Genomic DNA, 25,667 nt, shown 5'->3' with positions numbered 1-25,667 from the left:
AAGGCTGGTGGCCACGCCCTGAGCCCAGGGGCCGCGTCGCCTCTCCTGCGAGGACACGCACGGGAGCCAAGCCTCCTCTGGGGACGTTCCTCCCAGGACGTGCAGGCACCGTCACGGGCGCCGCAGACCACCCCCAGCCAGCGGCAGTCCGTGGCGCACAGCAGGCCTGCCCGTCCTCGCGGCCATGGCGCTGCCCCCCCAAGAGCAGGCGAGGCCGGAGGCCCGGACGGGACCCTGCTCCAGAGGCAGGCCCCGGGAGACCCCACACCGTCCGCACGTGACTTAACCGCATCGGGCCAATGCCAGCTTCCTGGCCGCGGTCGCTCCCTGTGGTCACGCAGGTTTAACAGTGGGAGGCTGGGGAAGGGCACACGGGAACCGTCTGCATTATTTCTTTAAGTTTTTTGCGGGTCTGCAATAATTTCAAATTTCAAAAAATTTAAGAAAACATAAAGCGTGTGGTGACTTACAAAAGCACGTCCACGTAAGGGTCAGGTGACAATGCTGCCCGTGTTAGGGCCCAAAGTAAAGCGGAGGGACAGAGGGGCGGCCTGTGCTGGTGTCATCTAGCTGCCCCCCACCCTCCAGACGTGGGCAAACGGCAGGGCAGCTGTGATCGCCAGCTGGACGGGGCAGGGCCAGCTGGATGGGGCAGGGCCAGCCGGACGGGGCAGGGCCAGCTGACGGGGCAGGGCCACCTGGACGGGGCAGGGCCAGCTGACGGGGCAGGGCCACCTGGACGGGGCAGGGCTGGCAGAGGTCTTGACCCCTAAGTGTTTCCTCTGTTTCCACTTAGAACAGTTTCCTGACTGTAAAAGAGAGAATTAAGTTGGTTTTGCCTCAATGCTCAGGGCTGACTTTGGCAACGTAGAACCGGCCAATGGGTCCTATGAAGGCATTTTAAGAAATAATCTTCAAGGTCAAAGTGTGCTCGCCAGACTCTCCTCCAGGCTCTTGGTTTCTTCCTTCTCAACAGAACGGGCGGCGTTCAGACGGTCCTCTCCCCATCAGGCTCGGACACCACGCTGTCCTGTCTCCTCTCTCCCAGTGACAGAGACAGAGGAGGACGCAGGAGCTGCCCGAGCCTTGTGGGGGGCAGTGAGGTCGCGAGGCGGGAGGAGCGGGGTCCCAGGATCCTCCCCACCAGGCACCCAAGCTCCACCCAGCGTGACCTCACGGGAGAGCTTTCGATAACTTAAAGCGCGCTTAAGTGTGACGCAGCGATTTTGCGAGGGCATCTTCGAGGAGTTTAGGTCCTTGGTGCGGGCGCTGGTGGCGTGGGAGAGGCGGGACGACACCGAGAAGGAGGAGACTGTACTCTGTGACTGCAGGGCGTGTGGGAGCGTCTGTGGCCGGACACGACGCTCCTGGGATGCTAAGGGCACCGGCCGTCACGCAGCAGGGCAGTGGCTGTGGGGGGGGCGGGGGCTCTCCGGGAGGGGCGCGGGCATCCGTCACTGACCTCCCACGGTAACTCCGCGACGTCCTCCCCCTCCCAAGCCTGGCGCGTGGAGCGCCCCCAGGACCTGAGATCTGACGGCATCCGCGTAGGCTGACGTGTTGGCCCAGAGCGGCCCTCCGCCCTCCCGGGAAGGGCTGCCCGCCCCCTGCCCCGCGCGGCCCCGGCCCTGGCGTGGGGGGCGGCGGCCGGCCTGCCCCTCGTGCCTCTGGAGGAGAGCACCACACGAAGAGCCCCGCCCCAAAGCCCTGGCGGCCCCCGCGCTGGCCCGCAGTACCTTGGTCTGGACCATGCCCGGCCTCTGGTCCCGCAGGTGCTCCAGCGTTGCGGCGATGTCGATCTCTTTAGCGCCTGCAACAAACACGGACCAGGTGAGTTCAGGCACGAGACGCCCACGCTCTGTGTCTCTCGCCTGCTGCCGGGGTCCCTCCGGGCTCAGCGGCCCGCGGGCAAGGAGGGTCATCCCCCAGCTGCCCGGCCGGCAGGGCAGTCTCGGGGTTCACACAGCAGAACAGGGCAAGGCGGCTTTCGTCGGCACTGAGTCGAGGAGGCTGGGCTGCAAGTTATCAGGTGCCTGTGTAGACACTTACCCACGGCAAGCTGTTGCCAGGAGAGACTGAAGCTTTCCTGACATTTTTTTTTGGTGGCATTTTAGGATTGTTTTTTTTGAGGGGGGCCGTGTGGCTCAGCTTGTGGGATCTCAGTTCCCCAACCAGGAATCACACTGGCCCCACGGCTGTGAAAGCCTGGAATCCTAACCACTAGGTCATCAAGGAATTCCCAAGGATGTTTTTTTTTAAAGATATTTTTGATGTGGGCCATTTTGAACATCTTTATTGAATTTGTTACAGGACTGCTTCTGTTTCATGTTTTGGTTTTTTTGGCCGCGAGGCTCCCCGACCAGGGATGGAACCCACACCCCCTGCGTTGGAAGGTGAAGTCCCAACCACTGGACCACCATGGAAGTCCCCCCAAGAATGTTTTACATCATAGAAAGTAGCATAAAGGCTTTCATTTCTATTGCACAGGGTTTTTATTTAAAGTGAAAAATCAGACTAACTAACCTTATACACCTTATACATCTAACACTGGCTTCTAAAGGCAGAGTTCCCTGCCTGTGAGGATCGCGTGTTCCCAATGGTGAGCAAAGGTGAGGGCGCCCTGGGCGCTCATGGGTTAGTGGTGTGGCCAAAAGCGCCTCCCACAGATGCCCACCTGGCACCAGGTGACCCAGGTGCCACAGAAACAACACTATTTGAGTTTAAAAATGTAACCTTGTGAATTCCACGTGTAACCTTGTTTTTCCATCTTGTCAGGTCCCCTGGCTGCTGGACAGTGAACAGGACGGGGTCGAAAGCTCTGGAGCTTTCTTATAGTTCAGAGGGGAGCGTCTCACGCCCGCAGCGCGGTCCTGCCAAATGCCGGGGCTTGGGCGGGGCGGTGGCCCTGGAGTCGGCCGGGACCCCCCCCCAACCCCCAGGAGCCGTGTGTCACGTGCAGCACTTCCTCTCCCGGCACCAGAACTGCTACCCACCCTGTTCAGAGCAAACCGAGGCGCGACCCGGTCACAGAGCAGGTGGCCGTGCTCATCGGACCCAGACGTGGACGTGAGACCGGGCTGGCGGCCACCAGGACGGCTCCGTCACACCCGCGTGTGCACAGGGCTGCCGTCGGCGGGGAGCCAGCAGGGGAGCCTTCAGACCTCCTAGGCCGTGGCAGCCTCGGTCCTACGGCTCGTCCTAGAGGCCTGTGGCCCTCGCAGGTGACAGCTGAGCCGACCGCGCTGTCTTCCGAGTGGCAGGTTGAGACAGGTTTCGGGAGATGTCGCCGGGGTGCTCGGACGAGGGTGGGAGGGAAGGTGAGGGGACCCCAAACGGTCTCAGGGAGAGGGTGCCTGATGTGGGAAGGGCTGGAGGGAAGGGGGACGGCTGGGAGGAAACACACTCCACCCCGATGCCACGTGGGCATCAGGGAAACTGCCACAGGTATTAAGAATCCAGCAATAAGTCGCTGTGACCAGGAGGCCAGGACCTGGGCTAAGCCCGCTCGGCCAGCGCGGCGTGAGCTCATCACACCCGGGCTGCCAGCCTCCCAGACGATGAACGCCCTCCTACAGGGAACACCCTGTCCCCCCGACTCTTCGTTCAGAGTCTTTCTAGGAAGTCTTTCTTTCTGGGGGGGGTGTCCGCCGAGAAACGTGTCCAGGCCGGAGACAAGGTCCCGTCCTGTTTGCTTGAAGGCCCCTCGGCAGGCGTCGGAAGTTTTCGGAAGCTGACGAGGCCACGAGACGTACAGCTGGTTTTGGGGGGACCCGTGGGTCCAGGACAGCCTGAAACAGCGGGCGGGCGCGCCCTGCGGTCACGCGGCGTCCCCGGCCACGTGTGCAGAGGCCCCCCCCACGCGGCCGCCCTGCCAGGAACCTGCCGCTTTATGTCCCCAAAGGAATACAGAAATGGGCTTCTTCAAAACACGGGTTTGCCTTAAGAGCGCGCAGTCAGTCCTGCGTGGAGAGTGAGCGCGGGGTGGGGGGACTCACCGGGACCCACCCCCGACACCCCAGACCTGACTCCTCGTCTCCCCGGAAACGCCCTGCTGCCTGGCCCGCCGGATGTGCAGCACGGAGCTGTGGCCGCGGTCTAATTCCGAGTGTGAAGATGCCCAGCGGTGGGCAGGACGCAGACGCCGCCACCTGGGAGCATCCGGGCAGGCGGGCAGCTCCGGCCGGGAGCAGAGCCCTGAGGGCCTCGTGGGGACCCGGTGAGCCGGTGCGTGGTGACCACGTGACGCACGGAACCAATCAGATGCTCTGTGAACGCGACCCCGCAGACTCCACGAACCGAGCGCTCCGGGGAGAAGCGCTCCCTCCCGTGGATTCCAGGAGAGCAGGGTGTGGTGCTGGTTAGCAGCCAGAGACGGTCCGAGTCCTTTAAAGATGAAATCCTGAGGGTCCGTTTGGGTCCAGGCTTAACCCCCTCTTTTTACGGTTGCTTGGGCCAGTGTCTCTAGTCCTTGAAACTGGTTCAAGAGACTCTTCCCACAGCCCTTTTCTTCCCAAGGGCTGGTCTGAGTGACAGAACTGACATGAAGTCCTGAATTCCCTCCCCATCCCTCCTCGGTCACCCTGGAGCGACCCTGCAGGGCTCCGCGTGGGGCCACGTGCAGCCCCGGAGCTGGGCCTGGGCAGGCAGGCTGCCCCCAAGGCAGCTCCGTGGGGAGACAGTTCGGGCACCAGGTGACCCTCTGGTCCGGTGCTCTCGCTTTGCTGCCCGTGCCGCTCTTGGGAAGCCTGCTGAGTGAGGAAGTGAGAGAGAGCACGAGAACGTCTAGCTAGGTTTCCCTGGACCGGCTCTGGAAAACGTGAGACGCCCCAGGGACGATGTCTCAGAATCACGCCTAGCCTGAAACCCAAGACCGAACCGCGGAGGAAATCAAGCTGATGCTTAAAAAATGGACGGCACTGAGAATGGAGAAGTGATGGATTTATTAGAACCAACTGTCTGATGTGGATGGCTGCTGTCTCCCTGTGTGCTAGGGTTGAGAATAACCAGTCATATGAAGTGTGTGTAGAGAGAAGTATTGATGGAACGTGCACGCAGGACCCTTTACGAGGGGTGGGGAGACACAGCCCTGCTTCCCATTCAGTGAACCCGGGCGTTCCTGTGACCCCGTGGTGCAGGAGACACGCGGTCTGCGTTACAAACCAGAGCCTTGAGGCTGGAGGGACGGGGAGGGGTGTGTGTCCTTCCTCACCTTATAAGAGGCTTTAGCAAAGCTAAAAGGATTTATTTAAATCCCCCAATATCTAGGAAGCTCCCTCTAGTGCATTCAAAATGGAATTCTCTTTGCAAATCCCATTTCGCTGACCACACATTAGGGTCCAGGCAGAGAGCCACATGGGGTGCGGTGCTCAGGTTGAAAAGCATGTGAATCGTTGAAGAATTAATTGTAACAGATGCAAAGGAAACCCAGACAGAAGATGCACAGGAGCAAGAAAGCCCTAACAGCCAGCACAGGGCAGCAGAGGGTGTGAGTCCGGGGAGAGGTTCCCGCATTTTCTATTTGAGAGGCATCACCGTGTTCGGACACGAGAGGCACGCATGTACTTATTTAAGTCAGTCCGCGGTCGGTTGAAGCTGGTGATTCCATGAACGTGCAGTCCAGGCGGAAGCAGCCGTGCACCTGGACCCAGCACCACATGGGGCGGGTGTGGGCCAGTCTGACCCATCTTTCCCGGTGCCAGTGGCCGGCGGGGTCCTGAGAGAGGCCGGCCCGGGGCCACCCCGCGCACCGCCCAACACACACGCCTGGCCGGCGCCGCAGCTTCCCCAGGCTTTCCAGGGCCACTGGCTCTGAAATTCACTGATTGGCTAAATACATTTTTAAGACCACAGAGGTTTTTAAGCTTTAGATTAAAAAAGTATTAACCATTAAAGAAGAAACATTAAAAGAACATTGGTATTAAAAATATTAAAACTGCTTTTTATGATGAGAGAATCCATTTGACGTGGAAGAAATCCAAGCAGACAGGCCACTGGGGCCTCTTCACAAGGGCTGCTTTGGTTTCTCCTGGAGTTTGCTGTCTAGCGGAGGGAGGCGTGGGACTCTCACCTCCTTCCAGGTGACCGCGAGTGGCCGTGGTCGCGGCTCGGGGTGGTGCAGACCGGCCTGGTTTCCCCCGGTCCTTCCGCAGCTCTTCCACAGCATCCTCAGCAACGTTGTTTAATAAACAGAAGTGCATTTCGTTGCAGAGTTTTCACCCAGAAGGTTTTGCAAACTGCAGGGATGCAACGTATCCTTTTCTCTTCATTGTAAGAAAGACATTAGGTGTCAAGTGCACGAGAGAGAAAGGCCTTTATTTTGCAGGAGGAAATTGTCTCAATTCCAACCTCTGAGAGAACTGCGGGAACCGCGCCTCACTACACACCCCTGAAGGGACAAGGGAAGAGCAGTGACGGGGAGCAGCGCGGCGTCCCGGGGCTGAGCTGGGTCCTGAGAGCCTGTGGTCTTCGGCCGAGCTCCCTCTTGGAAGGGAGGGCTGGGCGGTGACGGGCTGGGACAGCGCCAGTCCTCGCCCCCGATGTCGTGGACTCACCCCAGGGGTCGGCGGGTTACACAGCCGGGGCTCCCTCTGGGTCAACAGGACGGACCGCTGAGCCTCGACTCCAGACACCGCGCGTCAGGGAGGCTCGGGCACCACAGCCAGGGGCAGCCCTCTTCCCACCTCTGGTGCCTCCAGTGGAGGTGCCGCCCCCAGACCTGGCCCCACACTACGCACACACGTGGGCACGCTCCCCCATGGTGCACACGTGCACACACGCACGCTCACACGCTGTCCTGGGTCTCCCGTGCCGAGCAGTTTCTACTTCACGTTTCGGGATGCTCTGAATCAATGGAAGATTTATCAAAATTACAACCAAGAAGTTTTTTTTGCTGGCTTTCTAGATTCATTATAATCTCCCTTTCACAAGGTTTCACTGGGATCAAAGGAAACAAATTGGCATCATATTCACTTGAAAATCAAGTATATAAGAACCCAAACAAACGAGGTATTTTTCATGTTTTTAAAAACAAATTCAAAATCATTTTTCAGGAGAATCTGGGATGCCTCCAAATCTTTATGAGACGTTCAAGCTAAACAAAAGCAGGGCTCCGTGTGTGTCCTGCTATCACTTCAGGCCCCAGGAGGCGTCGGAACCGTGTGAAGCGTCCTGTGATGTCCCCTCGGGCGCCAGAGCACGTATGACGCTGTGCAGGTACCGGCAGCATCAGTGCCGAGAACGGGACCCAGGCGCCCACGTGCACGCGAGCACACGGCGCTTGCAAAAAGGAGGGCAGCAGGGAGGGATGGCTGTTAAAACTTGCAAAGAAGACACGGATGTGAGGCCACGAGCACCCGGAGCGCCTTTTGGATCCCCGCCCGCCCCTGTGACGGTCGGCACCCGGGCGCAGTGCATGCACGAGACACAGAGGCAGTGGCCTCCACCACAGGGCCCTCGCCACCTCCCAGGGACGCCGCCCGGTGAAGCGCCGCCTGCGGGACACACGCACCCCAGGACACACGCACCCCAGGACACACGCGCCCCAGGAAACACGCAGGTCCTCAGTGCACGGGTCCGAGTTACGAAGGGGAGGACGAGGGGGTCATCGGGCAGAGTCTGTGGCTGCAAGGAAGAGGCTGGGGGCCCACGGGGCCCTTAAAGACACGGGAGGCTCAGGGGAGCAGCGGGGGCTCTGAGGGTGGCGCTCCCGGGTCAGCCAGGACCTGCACCCGGGGCCGCGCCGCGCTCCTGAGTCCCCGCGTCACCAGAGCAGGGAGGGCGGGCGGCCAGGCCTCACGGGACCGACGGCTGCCCCGAGGGCCCGGGCCCTTGTCACCCTTGATCTGCAGGGCAAGCGCTCGGGGGGACCAGCCGCTCACAAAACCCCCATCGAAGGCTCTCTGTGCCCCTCCTCCCCACTCGGCCCCCCGCGTCTAGTTCTGGTTCAGAAATCGGGGGTGCGGCCGGCCCCGCATCCTGGCCGGGAATGGTGCTACAGCGTTACTCGGCTGATGGCGGCTCTGGGACCCCTTTCCGTGGACTCCTCGCACCATCTCCCCCCTGAACGGAGAGGCAGGAGTCCAGGGAGGCCTCAGAGGGCACCGTGAGGCTGTAAGGACAGCACAGTCAGCACTTGTCACAGGATGCTCTAGCACAAGTCCACGCAACTGCGGCAGGACTTTTCAGGAGGGTCACTAATGCAAAGTGATAGAGGCGTGGTCCTCCACACTGCTGCCCACCCAGAGAGCGGGGGCCTCAGGGTCCTACTCAACACAGCGTCTGAGCCGCCACTGCCCAGCGACAGGGTGGCTGTGCTCTGGGACCTCCTGCCACCAGGGAGGGACGAGGGGTCAGTCTGGGCTTGGGGACGCGTGGGAGGAAACCCGGGCGACGGGCTGGCCGCTGCTGGTCTGGGAGAAGGAAGCGCTTGCGGGAGGGACGGCCCTGACCCGGCAGCCGGGTGAAGTCCAGCCGCGGCTCCTGGCTTCTCATCGGCCACACGAGGCTGTGTCCACGGCGAGCCAGGAGGGAGGAGGAGCCGGTGGGTGGCCCCGGGGGCTCTGTGAGCAGATCTGACCGACGAGACGCCTGGGGGAGGGTCCACGCTGGCCGGGAGCCAGTGCTGCGGCCCACGGGGACCCGTCCACCCGTCGGCAGGTGAGAGAGAGCACAGACTGTCCGCTTTACCTGCCCAGGGGTGACCCACAGGCTGGAGACCACACAGGAGGCAAACTGTGGGATTATGGGCTGCAACGTGGTTCACGAAAGTACCCAGATGAGATGGGCTTACGATGTTTTCTAGCAACGACTGGTCCCATTTTGTCTCGTTCCTCTCCTATTAGTCCCTTGACTATGGTGTCACCCGGGCCTGGCTCACACCCCCAGCGATGCTGTCCCGGGACCTCTGCCATCCACCTGTCGCCTCATGGGACGGGATTTCTCCAACTGAAAGAAGGACACCCCCACCCCTCCTTGCTGTTCTGGACACTTGTCTTCAGCCTGAAACTTGCACGAGCTGAAGACAAGACGTCACCACCTTGAGCCACGCGGAAGGCAGACTGGTCTGTAGAAGTCGTCTTCTGCTGGGTCTTCAGTTTTTCACACTCCAGCCAAACATAAAAACAAGATGTTTCCTCATCGACGTACCCTGTTCTTTGCAACCTGCTTCTCCCAACCAGTCTTGCCCGTGGAAGAGCCGTCCGTGGGCACGTCCACGGCCGGGGCGAGCTCAGGCCTCGGCGCAGACCCCTGTGCACACAGACCCCTGGGGTCCTGCCCCCTCCGGCCCCCTCGTCCAGTGGCACCAAGTCAGTCCTGCCGGGACCGTCTCCTGCTGGATGTCCTCCTTCCCTAGCGGCCCAGGCGGGCCCACGTCAGCAAGCCTCTGGTTGCAGGTCCCCGTCCTCTGATTCCCATCTCCCCTCCTTGGTGGAGTTTCTGGTGCGGCCCTAACAGACCCAGCTACCCGCTCCAACCCCGTCCCCGGAGCACGCAGCCCGGCCGTGTCTCTGCAGCACTGCCCCCCAGCCAGCTGCACGCCTCCCAGCAAGTCACCAGACCTCCAGGGATCCACTTCCTCAGTGTGCAACCAAGCGTCGGAATAACAGAATACATGAGCCCTCGGGGCCCCTTGGTGCTGCGAGGAAGGGCCGGGGAGGTGTACAGGGCTCTGTGACAGGCGGGGGGTGAAGGCCTGCCCCCCACCGGGGTCCCTGCATCCCGGGGCCTTGACCGTGCTCGCTGCCCCCGCAGGTCACAAGCTGCGGCCACCGCTGCCTCTCCCCGGAGTGTAAACCACAGGAGAACGGAATCAGCTCCCGTCTCATTCACCATGTATTCTGGGTGCTCAGTAAACACCAGGTTGGAACAGCCCTTCCATGGTTCAGCCCCGTGTTTGCTGAAAGGAGGAACGGTACCGTGATGGCGGCCGAGAGGGACAGCTGGACCCATGAGTGGGGCAAGGGGCTGGGGGCCGGGTCCCGTAGGGAAGGGCTGACCTGGCCCCAAGGGAGGGACTGTGAACACGTGGGGCCTCCCGAGGTCTTCCTCTTCAACATCCCACGGGCTGCCCTGCACAGAAGATTCAGGGATCAGGACCGAGCAGGGAGGCCAGTTGAGAGGCCACAGAGGGAGGGACAGTGGGGGTGGGGCCCAGGGAGGCACATGAGACGAGGGACGCGACACACGTGGACGGCCAGCTCTGTCCCCTGGGGCGGAGCCACCCCGGGGACTCCCTGCGACGGACGTGTTCTCTGTCCGCACCGCCCACGTGCGGCCATGGGGCACCCGCGTCGTCAGGGTGCTCGGCACGTGGTCAGCGTCTCCCGTCTTCTCACGTACGTCGCCACACGTGGCTAGTGGCCCTGCCCTGAACACTGCAGCTCTGGGGGACCCCGGGGGCTTAAAAGTTCAACGAGCCGTGAAATGTGACTTCTCCCAGAATGGGAGGAAATATCTGCAAGTCACAATCTGATAAGTGTTTGCTACTCACAATATATAAAGAACTCCTACAACTCAACAACAACCAACAGCCCAGTTAATAAATGGGCAAAGGACTCGGACAGACGTTTCGTCAAAGAAAATATCCAAATGGTCCACAAACACGTGAAAAGATGCGCAACACCTCTAGTCTTCAGGAAAATGCAAAGCAAGACCACAGCGAGACACTGCTTCACAGCCACGAGGTTGGCTACTACCCAAACCCCAGAAAACCACAAGGGTCGAAGGGGATGTGGAGACACGGGAGCCCTTGCTCGCGCACTGCTAGTGGGAAAGGAAGACGGTGCAGCTGCCCCAGAAAGCAGTAAGAAATCAGAAATAAAACTGCCTCACTACGCAGCAACTCCACACCAGGTATTAACCCGAAAGACCTGAAAGCAGAAGCTCACAGAGGCAGCCGCACCCCCATGAGCGCAGCCACAAGGCGGAGGCACCCCAAGCGCCCACGGACGGATGATGGACAAGCCAAACGTGGTCCATCCCTGCGACGGGACGTCATTCAGCCCCCACCAGGGAGGAAATCCCAACACCGGCTCCAGCAGGCGTGCACCCGGAGGACAGGATGCTCAGGGACGTGAGCCAGACGCAGAAGGACACACCCTGTGTGATTCCACTCACGTGAGGCCCCTACAGTCACCACGTTCACGGGCACAGAAGGTACAATGGTGATTATACAGCCCCTTGTACGAGGAGATCTTTACTGATGTCAGCGTGTGAACAGAGAAACAGCCACGTAGATGAGCCTCCTGAGGATGGAGACCTCGAGCTGGACAGACGGACAAGCGGGCGCTGGACACCCGATCGCGCTCTGTGCTGAGACCACTTAGAACGGGCTCCCGGCCGACGCGAGCTGGAAAGACATCTGCGGGTGCACCTGCTGGATGGGCCGGGGCACCGCTTCACACGTCGAAATCCCAGTCCTGCAGCTCCTGCCAAACAAAAGGAACGGGCCTCCTCGGACGGTCCAGGCCTGCGGACACCCCGGCGGCCGCGGCGCTCGGGCGGCACAGCCGGCTTCCCGGAGGGGGGCTTCTGCCGCGTCCCCCGGAGACTGACCCCAGCCAGCGAGGCCACCACCTCCGGGGGGCCCAGCAGAGGCGATCCTTGCCCCCCACCCCCAACTCGGCGCCCTCCGTTCCTTTAAAACCTTGCGGTGAACGGCACGCGCTCAGAAAACATCTCGGCTGCAAAACCAGTGTTGCTGCCTTTGAGCTCAGTCCCTCGGTGAGAGAGGAACGCTACCGGGCCTGATCCAGACCCAAAATATTAGCATGAACTCCGCGCTAGAAACGCATGCACAGCCACAGGAAACACGTGCAGGAGAATGTTAGCGGCCGGCCGCTGCTTTCCCGCCACAGAGCCCGGGCAGAGCGCGGGCCCCCACGCGGATTCCACACCGCGCCCCTGCCTGCCTGTCCACGGGCCAGGCCGCACCGACGGCTCCCGGCGGCACCCGTTCCCCCGCAGGGGCCCCGGGGGCACCGCAGGCCTCCGCGCCCGAGAGCCTGCGCGCCTGGCCGGCGGGCCGGCCGCGCCTCCCCGGGGTGCCGGCCGCAGGAGGGCAGGGGAGAGGCGCTCTTCAGTCCTCCGGCAATTCATGCCTTTCGGAGAAGGAAATGGGAAGAAAGCTTTCGTGTCCAGGCCAGGGGCCTTTGATCATCTGATGAACGCCGGCCGGCAGCGCGGGCCTCCGGCTCCTCAGGCCAGACAAAGGCGGCCCCGGCCGCCCGGGCCCCGCGCGCCTGGCCCAGAACAAAGCCCCGGGGGCCGCGGGCGGGGGCGGCCTGGGAAAGGCCCACCTCGCCGGCCGAGGGGCCGCCCTGCCCTTTGATCTGTCCCGAGGCCGCAGCCCGGGCCCTGGGTCAGGGGATTTCACCGCGCGGCGCCCCCGGGCAGAGGGGAGCAGGTCAGGCACAGAATGAGGGGGGACCGATCTCAGAAAGAGCCCGGAGACCGCCCTCCCCGGCCGGTTCCACACGGATGGCTTTGCACTGTTGCCTCTGGCCCGGCTTCAAGTGGAAGCTGACAGGACGGCAGCCACAGAGGCTGGGGGCGCGGGGCGGGGGCACGGCCGGGATGGCCTCCGCCCGCCCCGGGGCCGCGGCACCTTCCTGCCCCGGGCGCCCTCACCCCGGCCAGGACACCCGGGCACCCCCCGCCCCGACGCTGCTGGGGCCCCTCCCCTTGGTGCGAGCCGGGCACCACGCCGTGCGGTGCGCCCCCAGGGGCCACCGTGTCACTGGTTCACACACGTGGGTGGCACCTCAGACACGCGAGGCCGTCTGTGTCCTCCGAAGGTGTCTGGTTTAACAGCCAGGAGACACCACGCGGGACCGCAGAGAGCGGTGGACGAGGGTGCGGAGGAAGCGGAAATTCCGCTGAGGGCTCCGGCACGTTCAAACGAAGAGATAGACACAGTCGGCAGGACCCAGCGCCCTTAATGGACTGGGCGCAGGTGACCTTTCCACCGAAAAGCTCAGCTGTTTGAGCGTAAGGCCAGAGCGTGCTCTTCAAAGCCCCACCAGCGTGTCTGCGTTCACGCTGCTGTTCCTCTGTTTGCGCATCGCAGCACCAAGCTCCTTCAGGGCTGGAGAGGCCGCCGTCTCTGGGGGTGCGCGCTGGCCCCCCGTCCCCCGCAGCCGGCAGGGAGCCTGCGGCACTAGGGGGCCGGCCCTGCATCCCGGCTCCTCCCCTGCGTACCAGCTGCGGCGCTGTGAGCTGCTCCAGCTCGCTAGTCCTGTGTGTGACACAAGGGCTGCCATCTCACCCTCACACATCGACATCCTTTGGGCTAAAGATGTGTTCCGTTTTTCTTTTTTTCTTTTAACCAGGAGAAAACGGAGTAAGAAAGATGCCTATTTCAGAGCTGCTGGCACTCGTGTGACAATGTACAGAAACCCATTTCTATACTCAGTGTCTGCTCGCACGGTCGGGCAAAGGATGAAGGGTGGGTGTCCTAAGAAGGTGGGCGCCCTGGCTGAGGACACCCACGTGCGTGTGGCTGTAGAGAGGACGATGTTCTCACAGGCGGGAAAGAAGACCAAAGGTGCCACCCATCCCAGCGCTTCCTTCCCAAGTTCCCTGGGGGCTGACAGGCACCTTTAAAACAAGGAAGTGCCTTTTCAGGTCAGGCTAGGGTCTCCCTGCTGCTGCTGTGCCCATGCTCCTCCCAGAGTTGGGTCCGAGAAAATCTCCCACTTGACTACGGAGCGTGCTCTGGCCTCTAAGGGGACACCTCACGGGTTTGTTCTTTGGACCGCAACTGGGGCACCCCAGCCCTGCTCGGTCCCCACCCTCTCGTGGGTTAAACTCCACCCAAGGCATGAACTCATCCCAGGTCTGTGCTCAGATCGCAGTGCCCCAAGCCCACGTCCCCGGACACTGTCTTTAGGAGGGAAAGGCCTGGAACCACGGACAGTGATTCATGAGCTAGAACCAAGCTGCAAAGGGGCATCCGAAGGTGACCTATTTTAGAGACGCTCACTGCCAGAGATTTAGGTGGCTCTGAATTTTGCAGATGTAGTTGTAATAACGGGAGGATTTCTGAGCAGCTGCAGTACTGAAAGATCAAGGCCACCCCTCCTCACCCCGGATGCTAACGGAGGAGGTCCTCAGCGGGCACTCACCCATCACCTACTGTGGGCTAAGCCCAGTGTGCGGCCCAGGGCGGAACCTCAGAAATGAACGTGCTTGCTGCAGACAGCTTTCCTGTGACTCAGGAAAGGGACGATAGGCTGATTTTCCCCAAGGCTTTCTGTAACTCTTGCACCGAGGTTGCCATGGCAACCCCACCCGGCTCCAAGCCACAACAGAGCAGCCGGGCTCTGAGGCTTACCTTTGGCCATCTTATTGAGAACCATGTCGATCAGGACGTAGGTGCCACTCCTCCCCGCGCCGTCACTGTCAACAGAAGGAGAGAGATGAGGAGGCGACGGGCCATGCTGTCCCCACTCCCTACACGCCAACGACAGCACCGTCCCTCTGTGCTCAGGGGGGCCCGTGAGAGGAGAGGAGGGCGGAGAATGAGAGAGAAAGAGAAGGAACATGGGGCGAGGGGGATCAGGGTGGGAGAGGGGAGAAGGATGGGAATGGAGATGGGGAGGAGGGAGAGGAGGAGGAGGGGGAGGGGGAGGAGGAGGGGGAGGAGGGAGAGGGGGAGGAGGGGGAGGAGACTGGAGCGCTCTCGCCCCAGCTAACAGCAGTGCGGATTAGCTATTGTGCCTGTTGATTTGGTCCTTTCGTCCTTTTTTCTCCTCTCTTTGCTCAAAGATGCAGCAAATTTTGTCAGAAAAAAACGAAATACATTCCTGGCAGTGTCAAGAGCGGACGGCATCTGCATGCAAAGTGTCTTGCAGAGGGCAGCTGTGGGGGGGAGGGAGGGCGGGCGCGGGCCGAGGGCGTCCACACCCTCGGAGGCGGCGTGGGTCCGTCCCCCTCGGAAGCAGGCGCACACGTCCCGGTCACTGCATCGGAGCCGCCTCTCACGCCCCCCGTCCTCCAGCGGGAGCTGGAACGCTCACTGTCTGGATGGGACGTGAAACGTCCCGGCTTGTGGCTCCACCACAGCCAGTGGGAGGCAAGGAAGTGGCCCAGCATCTCCTCCACGTCCTGTGCCCTGAGATGGTCCTGAGGTCACGCAGGCTGTGCGCACGCCCACGGGCAGCGTGTGTGTAAGTGGACGGCGTGGCACTTGCACTCCCAGCGGAGGCAGCCGGCTGAAGGGAGAGGGGAGGCCCCTGCCTCCCAGGACTGGAGGAGGAGCTGCGTGACCACTCGCGTCTGCTCCCCGTCTCGGACCCGCGTGCCGGCCAGCGGCCCGGGAGCCTGCCCGTTATCCTCTCACAGCAAAGAGTCACTGAGTTTGGCCTCAATACGTTTCTCAAACAAACACTGGAAAAGCCTCGGCTGAGAGAGAACGACCTCACGTCATGCTGTGTCCACCTGCGCTGCGGAGGCGGGGGAGCTGCCACGCCAAGGCCACCGACGCCCGAGGGACACGCCTGCGGCCGAGGGTCCCCTCGCTTCCCCGCAGCTCACGCCCCACGGCTCTGCCCAGACCTCCCTCAGAGGTGCCGCCGCTGCCACCCGGAGCGGGTCGCGCTCCGTGGTGTTCTGGTCCCGTTCTCGAGGGTGCAGAACACACTCTGCTCCTCCTCCCCTCTCCTGGACGACACAGACATGCACACGCACACACTTCCACACGCCCACAGATGCACCACACGCACGCAGACACACACTTAGATGCCACGTGTGCACGTCCTTCTTGACTGAATGGCCAGACCCAGTGTTTGACCTTTGGAGACCGGCTCCCTTTTTATCGCAGGAGGAAAGGAACGTTCTGGGAGGCAGTTCTAGAAAACGGAGCGCACACAGCAGGCGGGTGGGAGCCTAGGAAAGAGCTCGCTCCCGGAGGGAGTCTTCTTCCAGGGGACCCCTCTTCCTGGTCGGCGGGAACCGACCTGGGGACACACGCCATTGCATTTCCAGCCAGAGGCCACTCCTTCGATCCCAGGTTCCGCCCGGGTCACAGCTGGCCCTGAGCACTTGCGGCCTCGGCGCAGGGCTCCCCGCGCCGGCGAGGGGCGCCGGGCGGAGACCCCACCGTACCCCACGCTCTGCCTCGGAGGGTCCGCGCCGCGGCCCCGCGAGAGCTTAAGACAGACTTTACGTCCTCGGTCTCCTTTGGTCGGACGTCGCAGTTAGATGTATTGACTAAGCAGTTAGGAAGTGCAGCTCCTATTTTTAATAGCGTTAACTTTTGAGGTAGCGAACACGTCTGAATCCAGGTTAAAAGTTGTACTTGCCTGCAGTGGACAATTATTGGACAAGAACGGCCCCTGTAGCACTTGTTTACTTTTCTGAAATAAAGAGAGACACAGCAGTTATGATCATGTACTAGACGCCGCAGCCGCCCTCCAAACAAGCCACACACCGGAGCAAACAGACCGTCCCTTGGACGTCATTTTGCACTAGCCTGTTTTGACAAAGAACATCAAAGTTACACGCACATTTTCCAAGGCTGATTTTTCTTTTCAGTGTTAAATTATGAAACAGAGCTTCGAAAACAATTTCTACACTTTCACAGTTTTCTTTTTCCCTTTACAAGTGTGAACTTGGCCTGAGGTCAGCGGGTCCGTCGGCTTGTTGCTCTAGTAAATTTGACTTCTGTTGTGATGTGTCGAGATCCTTCACTGAAATTTCTGAGTTTTGCAATTTACACTCCAACTTTCTTACAGTCTAGACGTCATATTGGAATGTAACGTTACTGTGATGTCTCAAAACAGCATATGAAAGACACCTCTGGATCTGTCAGTTTTGTAAGGATATCTAAATTGCAGAGAAACCTCAGTTACGTCCAAGACAAATTTTTCTATTTTTATAAATCTGATTATGTTTAACACAACTCTGTTGTGCAGATTTTAGATCAGAATTTATGAAAATTAACAAGAAGCATAGATTAAGATTTTGTAACCAAGTCCTAAATCAAAACAGAGCACTGCTACAACATTCACTGTATAAGCCTGAAATTTTTTGTAATTCAGCGAAACAAGTAATCATGTTTACAAAGCACATCCAAATTCTCAGTAAAATCTTTCTAAATAAAGAAAATTAAAGACAGAATTTTGGTTAATTGGAAGGAAAAAATGTGTGTGGGGGGGGTGTGTTCTAAAATGTGCTGTGAATGTAAATTTCTATGCTATAAGACGTGGAGCAGAATTTTAAAAAGCGTGACAGTGGAGAGAAATCTTTTTCTTCATGCCGGAAATGGGAAAATGTCACATTTCTCTGCAAGGCGTGTCTGCTCAGCACAGAAATAGTTGAAGGTGGAAATTCAATCGGCGGTTCTTTTGCTACACACCCTGAGAGGGTGCGGGATGGGGAGGCAGTCGCGTGCAGCGGCTGATGGATGAGCTGCGAGGGTGTTTTAATGTCACGTAAAATGACATTTAACGCCCAAACCCCAGAGCCGTGCTGCTTTCCTGCTTCCGCCATGGAGTGAACAGAACAGGGAGACGCCACCCCCGGAGCAGCACGAGGGGGGCTGCAGGAGCGGCGGGCAGTGCGGTGAGAGACGCCCGCAGACGCCCCTGCCCCCGGCCACCTGGGCAGCGGCACGCGCTCCGCGGCTGCTCCCTGGCTGAGACCAGCCTTCCTGCCTGGGCCTGGAAGAGCTGGGGCGGGAGGACCCAGAGCCCCGGGCGCAACGGCTGCCCAGCGCCCCCGTGGCCACGTGCCGCCTCTGCTGCAGCCTACGCCCCCGCGCCCAGGCTCAGGGGAGAGGTAACGGGAACTACTTAGAGCTGAGGGCACGTCTGTGCTTGGATCCTTGGAAAGTTCTAGGCCCTTTGAGAATAAAAGAGATTGGAAAATAGATCCACCCGCTCCTCCTTCTAAAACCTCCCATTCTTGACTCAGGTTGTCAAGGCAACGGGAGCTTCCGCTCCGACAAAATAGATGCCAGGCCTCAAGGACGTGCCTGCAGTGTGAGCAGCGGGGAGCCCGCCAGCCCAATAAAGGCTGCGTGTGTGTGCACACGTGTGTGCACACGCGTGTGCACCCAGGCATGATGTACGTGCTGTGTGGGCGTGTGTGCGCGTGTGTGCATGTGTGCAGAACGGAGCTTGCTCGCCTGTGAGACCAGAGCAGGGCTGGCTCTGCTTTTACAGGCCCTGCACCTTCAGACAGAACTGTCTCCTGGACGCGTCTCCGTCACTGAATCTTTTACGTGTGAACCCCCCCCAGCTCAGCACCTCCAGCTTCCGGTTACATCTCCTACCCGACCCTCCTGTCTGTGTGTCTAAAGACTAAACTCCACCTTCGGTCAATCACCCAGTTTTGCTCATTTCTTCTGATGGGGCCAAGCACAAAAAAGGTACGTTAAACGAGGAAGAGACATAACAACGAGATGCCCTCCTCTGAGCCGTGCTGGTCTCGGGAGAGAACAGGACAAGGAGCGGTGCTCCCTGCACAGCTGGCCAGGCCCCTCTTTGGCAAAACTCAGTAAGAATTACCTCCCTGGCTAAGCAATGTTGCTAGAAAGGAATGACTGGTGTGGCTGCACCTCGCCTGCAATTCCGGTCTCTGCTGCAGGACGTATTTAAAACGCTATTTTCAGGCGTTGTGACCGGCTGCCTCGGCAGGACCCAGGATGCCCCGCCCTCCGCTAAACCTCCTTACAAACAGCCGGAAGCAACGAAGGAGGCGCGGTGGAAATCCGGGGAGCGGCTGCCGTTCAGAACTGTGTTCACAGAGAGCCAGGTACTTGCACCATCACCACATAAAGCACCACAGGGAGAAAAGCGGAAGCATCACACAGTCCACCAAAGTGCTCATCTGGTCGACCCGAGACAGCGCTGCAGCTTGTTCACGGAGGTGAGCAGTGCCCGGCTGCCGGGTGCTACTTTACGGGAACAAATCATCAGTGAGCAAGAGGCCGCAGGCATGGAGGAAAACGGATACCGTGTATACTGCAACGGGAGGGATCCACCGAGAGAGAATGGTTAGTGACACAAACCAACCCGCGGGTCACTCAGTGAGAGGAGACGCATGCAACCGACAGCAAGCAAAGGTCAGAGGTCGTTAGAGGCCCAGAAAGGGGGCTTCCCACACTGTCCCTGCAGTACAGTCACAGTTTCCAATGATCACTTTTGTGACTATGCAACTGGGCTCATATTACTAGCTGCAACATCACAAAAATGACACTGGCCACCGCTAATTAGCTGGCAAAGTAAGGGTTGTCCACTGTTACAGTGAGCAGCGTTAGTGGATGTCATTGCAAACAGCCAGGAGTGAGAGAGTGAGAGAGAGAGAGAGAGAGAGAGAAGTCTTCTAAAGCGAAGCCCTCACATGTGATGCTAATTATCTCTTAGCTTAGCAGTTTCTCTTTAAAGTGTAAATGTGCTCCCCTCTGGGCGCCAGAAATATTTAATCACACATCTCTGTCTCTGACGTGCGGGCTGGGCCAGCGCGGGAGCGAACGCGGGTCTGTTGCTGAAAGGGGGCTGAGCCCCCCTGCACGGAAGTGGCCAGTGTCTTCAGAAGCCGGCTCACCTTCTGAAGGCTGACACCCGGGGGGCTGCTCGGCACAGAAAGCCACAGCGCAGCGACCCGCGTCTGAGCGCGACGCGCCTGGAGATGTGATGGGACCACGGCCCAGGCAGCGCGTGAGAGCAACCGCGTCCGCCAGCGAGGGCAGGACAGCCTTCTCTCTAACGAGATGCTCGAGACCGGGTCTGGGGGTTCGCGTTCCTTTTTATTTACAGAAGCCTGGGGCCTGATCTCCTGGGCTCTGGAGGAGGGCTCTTTGGGGACTCCGCCTTTCCTCCTGATGAGCTGTAAGCAAGAGGCTGGGTGTGTGCTGCCCACCCCACGCATGGCTGTGGGGCAAGGAACACGCCCGTGTGCACGTGTGTGCAGACACGCTGGCTGGCCACGGAGTCGGGGCACGAGGAACAGCCGTCTCTGTGGCTGCATCCATTTGGCCAGTAAGGACTGTTTGTTGCAGACTGTATCTCAGGAAATGTGCCCTAAGCAAGCTTTTTAGAAATAAATTCGTATTAAAAAATGTAAATAACAGCCAGGCAATCGGGATGGGGGGGGGCTGTCCAGGTGCGTCCAGGACCCCCTGCCACGGGCACCCTCTGGCTCCCTGGGGAGGGGACAGAGGGTGACAGGTGTGATGCCAAACTGGCCTCTCGGCTGGAGCCATTTGTTGTGCTATTTGATATAAAGGACTATTCAAATAAGGAAATTTGTTTTTCAAAGTGGACTAAAAGGCAAGAGAAATGGTATCAGAATAATCTTCAGAACGTGCAACACGCGTTCAAGAAACCCAGAGTTACGCCTGCAACCCCACCTGCATGTCAACACGCCGTGTCTACCTCCCTCGCGCTGGTATCTGTAAACTGTTCAGATGCAAACCACGTTATCATCACGTGCAGTTAAAGTGGCTTATCCTCTTAACTCCTCGCTTTGAATATTTAGCTGTCTTCTGTACTCGGTAGGCTTCCAATCGGCTACATGTAAGGGAGGTTCTAGAAAGCTTGGAACCTGGTTATGGGTGGCCTTCGACATCTTCATTTTCTTTCTAGATGTTTCTAAACTGTCAGCTTCAAAAGTGCACCAGAAATACACAGTCACATGCGAATCCAGCCAGATGTTCATCCAAGGTCACCCGAGGTCAGACTCTGGGCCTGACTCTCATCGCCGTACCTGACCAGCTGCGTGTCCAAAACTCTGGGCTTTACTCACCCCCAGCCTGTGGAATACACACCCTGGGATCCCGCAGCACTTGAAGAGTCTCATCGAGGACAACAACTACATTTCCACGGTTCTAAGAGACCCATCCCCTCACACCCTAACACGTCTAAAGCCAGAAAGCGTCTTACAGTTAACATGAGCTACCCATGAGCTCCCCGTCCTCCCCTGCACGTAGCAGAAGCAGATTTACAATATACAAACGTAAGACAGTTGGCACGTCTCACAGCAGACGGCCCCTCGGACCCAGGAAAGCCCTCCTCTCCGAGCCCACCCGGCGCGCGACCCCGCCGGCGGGCCGTGGGCCTTACCTGCGGAAGTCCAGCAGGGACCTGGCGGAGGAAGGCACGCCCTGGTCATACCAGCTCAGGAAGTGGAACTGCGTCACCGTGCGCGTCTCGTTGCTTTGAAGGTTCTTCAGATAAAAGCTCCTCACGAGGAAATCCTCGCACCAGATGTGCTCGGAGACCAGATGCACCTGGTCGGGGGGAGAGGGGACGGGGCGGGGGCAGAGACAGGCGTGGGCGGGGGGCCCGGCCCGGCCGCGTGCAGGGCACGTTGCTGAGGACGGGGACCCCGGGCGCGGGCGGCAGGTGGGAGACGCGGGCGAGCCGCCCCGCCCACCTTCCCAGGTTCAACGCAGTTCACACAAAAGACCACTTTTCCTGTATATGTCACTCTGCTGCATAACAGTCAAATTATTGGAAAAATGTGTTGCAACCCAGACGATTCCAGTTTTTGTCTCTTCTAAGCCATATAGACCTTCAACAAAAACCACCAGAGAAAAATTATGCTTTTGAGAAGAAATGCCAAACAGGGTTCCAATCACTGACGTTTCATCAGAGAGGCACCGTCTGGCTGTGGAGGGAGGAGGCCAAGGGCCCCCACAGACGCTGCCGGCCTGACCTCTGGAAGCCCAGGGCAGGACCCCCAGAGCCACGACCGGCACAGGGGGAGCCGCTACACGTCTCACGTGGGCTCTGCTATGGGATTTTGGCACTCTGACTAATCTTAATGCAAAACAGGGTCAAAGGACACACTCCGGTACTGGTTTAACTGCCCGAGTTCACTTAGTTCCTTCTTGATGTGGGCAAAATCCAGCAGGAGAAGTGAGCTTGCCAGCAGGGGATAGAAAGGTGGACACAGACCCCCAGAGAGCACTGGGGGCCGGGGCGCAGGCGGCACACTAAGAGGTAGGGTCTCCAGGGGCTTCTTTCTGAAAATGGACCCCTGAGAGGCCTGTTATCCAGAACCAGGCGCAACTGACCACCCAGCGGGGTCAGTTTTGGGTCCTTTCGGTCCAAATGTGGATTCATAAAATTAAAAAAAAGAAAACCGTTTCCACCAGGGTCCCTGCGGCACAGGTGTCTGGAGGGTCGGGTGCCTGCTGACTGCAGGCCTGGGGATGCCTCCAGTGGGGACAGACCACACGGCGAGGCTTCGAGGGGCAGCGGCCCGGCGTCTGCACAGGGCGGACCCGCCCACGCCTGCCACGGCCCACGGCCCCCAAGCCCACGGCCCGCAGCCCACGTGGTCAGCGCCCGGGGAAGTACCTCGTAGACGTGGTAGAGGCTGGAGCCCTCGTCGGGCCAGTAGTGGTAGCACTGCCGGACGCCGCTCTCCGAGAGGGGGGTGAGCATGACGATGACCACGCAGCCACTCTCCCACACCATCTGCAGACACACACACAGAGGCTGCGTGAGCGCCGGGCCCACGACACGCGCAGGCGGCACCCCACACGCGGTGCGGCTCCGTCCTGTTTGCAGGAAGTGTGTTCCGTCTCGTCAGACGCGGGACGCTGCCGCTGCTTTTGCATCTCTGACTACGCTGGCCCCGGAGTTTGCACGGCCCACGAAATGTTAAAACCAGAACCTAGTAAACGCGTTCTGCGCCTGCGAAACACGCCCAGTTCTAGTTCAGCCACCTGGCTCCCCCGCTTTGGTCTGTAATGTGGCACAGACAGGCCACGGGGCGTCGGGTGCTCTGGCCCCACAGCGGCGGCTGGCATGGCTCGGACACGCCGCTCCTCCGTGGGACACCAGCGCAAATCAGTGGTCATGCGCGTCTTCTGGTACTTGTCATATTTCAGGTGACTGGGGGAACCGTTTGCTCTGTGGAGCTGCCGTCTTACCAGAAGCAGGCTCTGAAAAGGTTGTTAGGTTCGTATCGGACAGCTTCGAGTCTGCGCCGCCATCTCATTCACTTTCACCAAAACACAGCAACGCCGCCAGAAGGAACGCGTACCCCAAACTGCCTCACTCATCCACGACGGCCACACCCCAAACCAGCCCCGAGACCCATGAGACAAACGGACCCACACAAACACCAGACGTGGCAGACACACAAAGGCCCTCGAACTTGACTTCTTTTCAGACACAGCTCGCTTTGCGGCCGTGAGCCCGTGTGCGTGGAGCATCCTTGCTTACGTCACTGATGCTACGGGGTCGCTACGCGGCCTGAACGCTGGCTGGCGCGGGGAGCTCCAGCGTGAGGAGGGCTCTGCGCTCCCTGGGCTGGGTGACCTCAGCTTCTCAGGAATGTTTCTAAGCACCCGCATTTAGAGGTGAATTTCGTATCCAAGAGAGCTTCTATATCTTTTAGATACAGATTTAACCATCCAATTAAGATCTTGTCATTTAAAAAAATCCACATACCTCAGATATAAAATGCTTTCTCTTCATGTTCTTGTTACCAAACTTCCCCTGTAAATTACATTCTACAAACCAGACACAAATCAGGATATTTTCCTCTTTTAATACTGACTTTCATTCCCTGGGGACAGAACAGTCGACATTCTTAAGGTCCCTCTCTGTGTACCATTTCGAGTGGAACTCAGTGGGACTTGCTGACGTGTTTACAAAAAGCCCACATAAACACAAACTACGTTCAAACCCACATACTTTCCTTCTCTTTCGTGCAAATGCAACAACAGACGTGAGCTCAAAGCGGGTGCGCTCCTCTGCGGGTCTCGGGCCCCCAGACCTGCCGGCTAGTCGGCCTTTCTGGTACGCAGCAGCTTAATGTGCCTGGAGAAGGTGCAGGAGCTCATTGAAGCCATTACGAAAATGAGGAGAAACACAGATTTTACGAGTGTAATAAAAATACAATGCTCCAGGCTATAAACTAATCACCGAGGCTCCGCGTGTGCCCCCGGGGGTGGGGGGCGTTAGGAAGGCCCTCCCCGACAGAGGGGCCTTCCTCCGGGACCCCCGGGCTCTCTGAGGGTTTGGTTAAGGGTGAATCCAAACGAAACTTAATTTGAACAAACAACCCCAAGGCCCTCCCAGGGATAATATTTCTTTCCAGGGTGCTGCGTGAGAGCGCGGAGAGGAACTGAGCCCACCTGGGCCCCCGTGACACAGGGGTTTCCGCTCCACCAGCCCCGCCAGCACGGCCTGGGGTCTGTGTGGGGGGAGACAGCCGCCTTCACACCCTTTCCCGCCGCCCGCACCGCCGGGCAGCTGGGCTGCAGAGCACACCGGGGAAGCTGCGGTGGGTTTCAGAGGGAATGCAGGATCTGGTGAAATCCCGGCTCAGCAGGCTGCGTTTCTGAACCGGAGATCTCACTCCCACCCTCCTCCCTGGCTTGGTTTTGCAGGGTCGTGGCGGGTGCGAGGAAGGCATGATCTCCGTGCCGAGTCTTTGAGAAACCCACATCTTTCTCTCCGAGCAGGTAAAGGACGACCTGGAGCCCCCAGCTGGTCCTGCTGTGGGCCACTGAAGCCAGCGCTCTGCTGAGCTGAAGAGCGGACGGCTGAACACCAGAAATGGCACCGCCTGGCTCTTCCCGTCCGGTTGTCAGACAACACGGCGTGCGCGGTCATCTCCCGGGGCGTCCGGCACAGTTACGGGGCGTCCAGCACGGGTCAGGGCATCAGAGGCCACGGCAGGGGTGGGGAGGGGTCTGGCCATAACCGTCCTTCCTTGGCGTAAAGCGGCTTGTTTCTCCTGAACAGAAAGCAGGTGCTGCCAGCCCTGGGTCCGCACAAACCCGTCGACACGGACCAGACGCGACCTCAGGTGCGGGGTCCCGAGGATGAGGCCCCGGGGCGGTGCATCTGGAGAAGAACCGGACATGCTCCCCTCCTCGTGCGCATCTCCTCGGATGCACCAGCACGGGCCAGGGAAGCCCGCCCTGAAGGCATGTTACCACCCAGCGCACGGGGGGCAGGAGTGACGGGGCCACCGGTGGTGACGACCCCTTCGCTGGCAGTCGTGTCACAGGAGTCGGGGTGGCCAGCTCAGGGGTCCTCGACTGTCCTAAAACGCGCCGGCTCCGACCCGCCGCCAACGCCCGTGCTCCCAGCCCCGCGGCGGCACTCAGAGCCCACCTGGGGAAGCAACACTTGGTGACCACCCGGCCGACGCAGCCGCGCACGGGAGCCTGCGCACGGCCACCAGACCCGAGCGAGTGGGAAGGCCCACACGCAGCCGTTCACGCCGTCGCCCGCGTGACACGCAACACGTGCTTCGGTGGCTATTTGCTCCCACTGAGGAAGTTCACTGATGGCTGGTTAAAACACAAACACCGTGTTGCTCTCTGCGACAGGCTGAATTTTGTCTCCCGAAAAGACACGTTGGCGTCTTAACCCTGGCACCTATGAACGCGGCCTTCTTTGGAAAGAGGGTCTCTGCAGAGGCCGTCGAGGTGGTCCTCCATCAGGGTGGTCCTACTCCCACACAACGCCACGTGGACATGAGAGGCCAGGGCTGCGGAGACGCTGCCAGGAACATCTGGGCTGCCCGCAAGCTGGAAGGACCCCCTCCCGTCGCTCCGGAGGACGAGCAGCCCTGCCGGCACCCGTGTGTCGGGCTTCTGGCCTTGAGGGCAGAATACACTTCTGCTGCTTTAAGCCACCTGGTTTGTGGACATTTGTTACGGCAGCCGCAGGAAAGGAATACACTCACTGATA

The 25,667-nt window shown here is 59.6% G+C and overlaps 1 protein-coding gene across 1 annotated transcript in view; it reads right to left on the bottom strand.

Annotated features, from left to right (window-relative positions):
• The window catches only part of PTPRN2 (protein tyrosine phosphatase receptor type N2), a 641,085-nt gene that overhangs the window by 6,417 nt on the left and 609,001 nt on the right, over positions 1 to 25,667 (bottom strand). The window contains 5 exon segments of the mRNA XM_057732470.1: positions 1,737 to 1,810; positions 14,333 to 14,397; positions 16,302 to 16,355; positions 21,066 to 21,232; positions 22,308 to 22,427. Coding sequence (XP_057588453.1) covers positions 1,737 to 1,810; positions 14,333 to 14,397; positions 16,302 to 16,355; positions 21,066 to 21,232; positions 22,308 to 22,427 — 480 coding nt within the window.

This window comes from Hippopotamus amphibius, chromosome 4 (genome assembly GCF_030028045.1).
Source record: "Hippopotamus amphibius kiboko isolate mHipAmp2 chromosome 4, mHipAmp2.hap2, whole genome shotgun sequence".
NCBI classification, from domain to species: Eukaryota; Metazoa; Chordata; class Mammalia; order Artiodactyla; family Hippopotamidae; genus Hippopotamus; species Hippopotamus amphibius.
The sequence above is the reverse complement of the archived record's forward strand: the minus strand, read 5'-3'. Positions and strand labels throughout refer to the sequence as shown.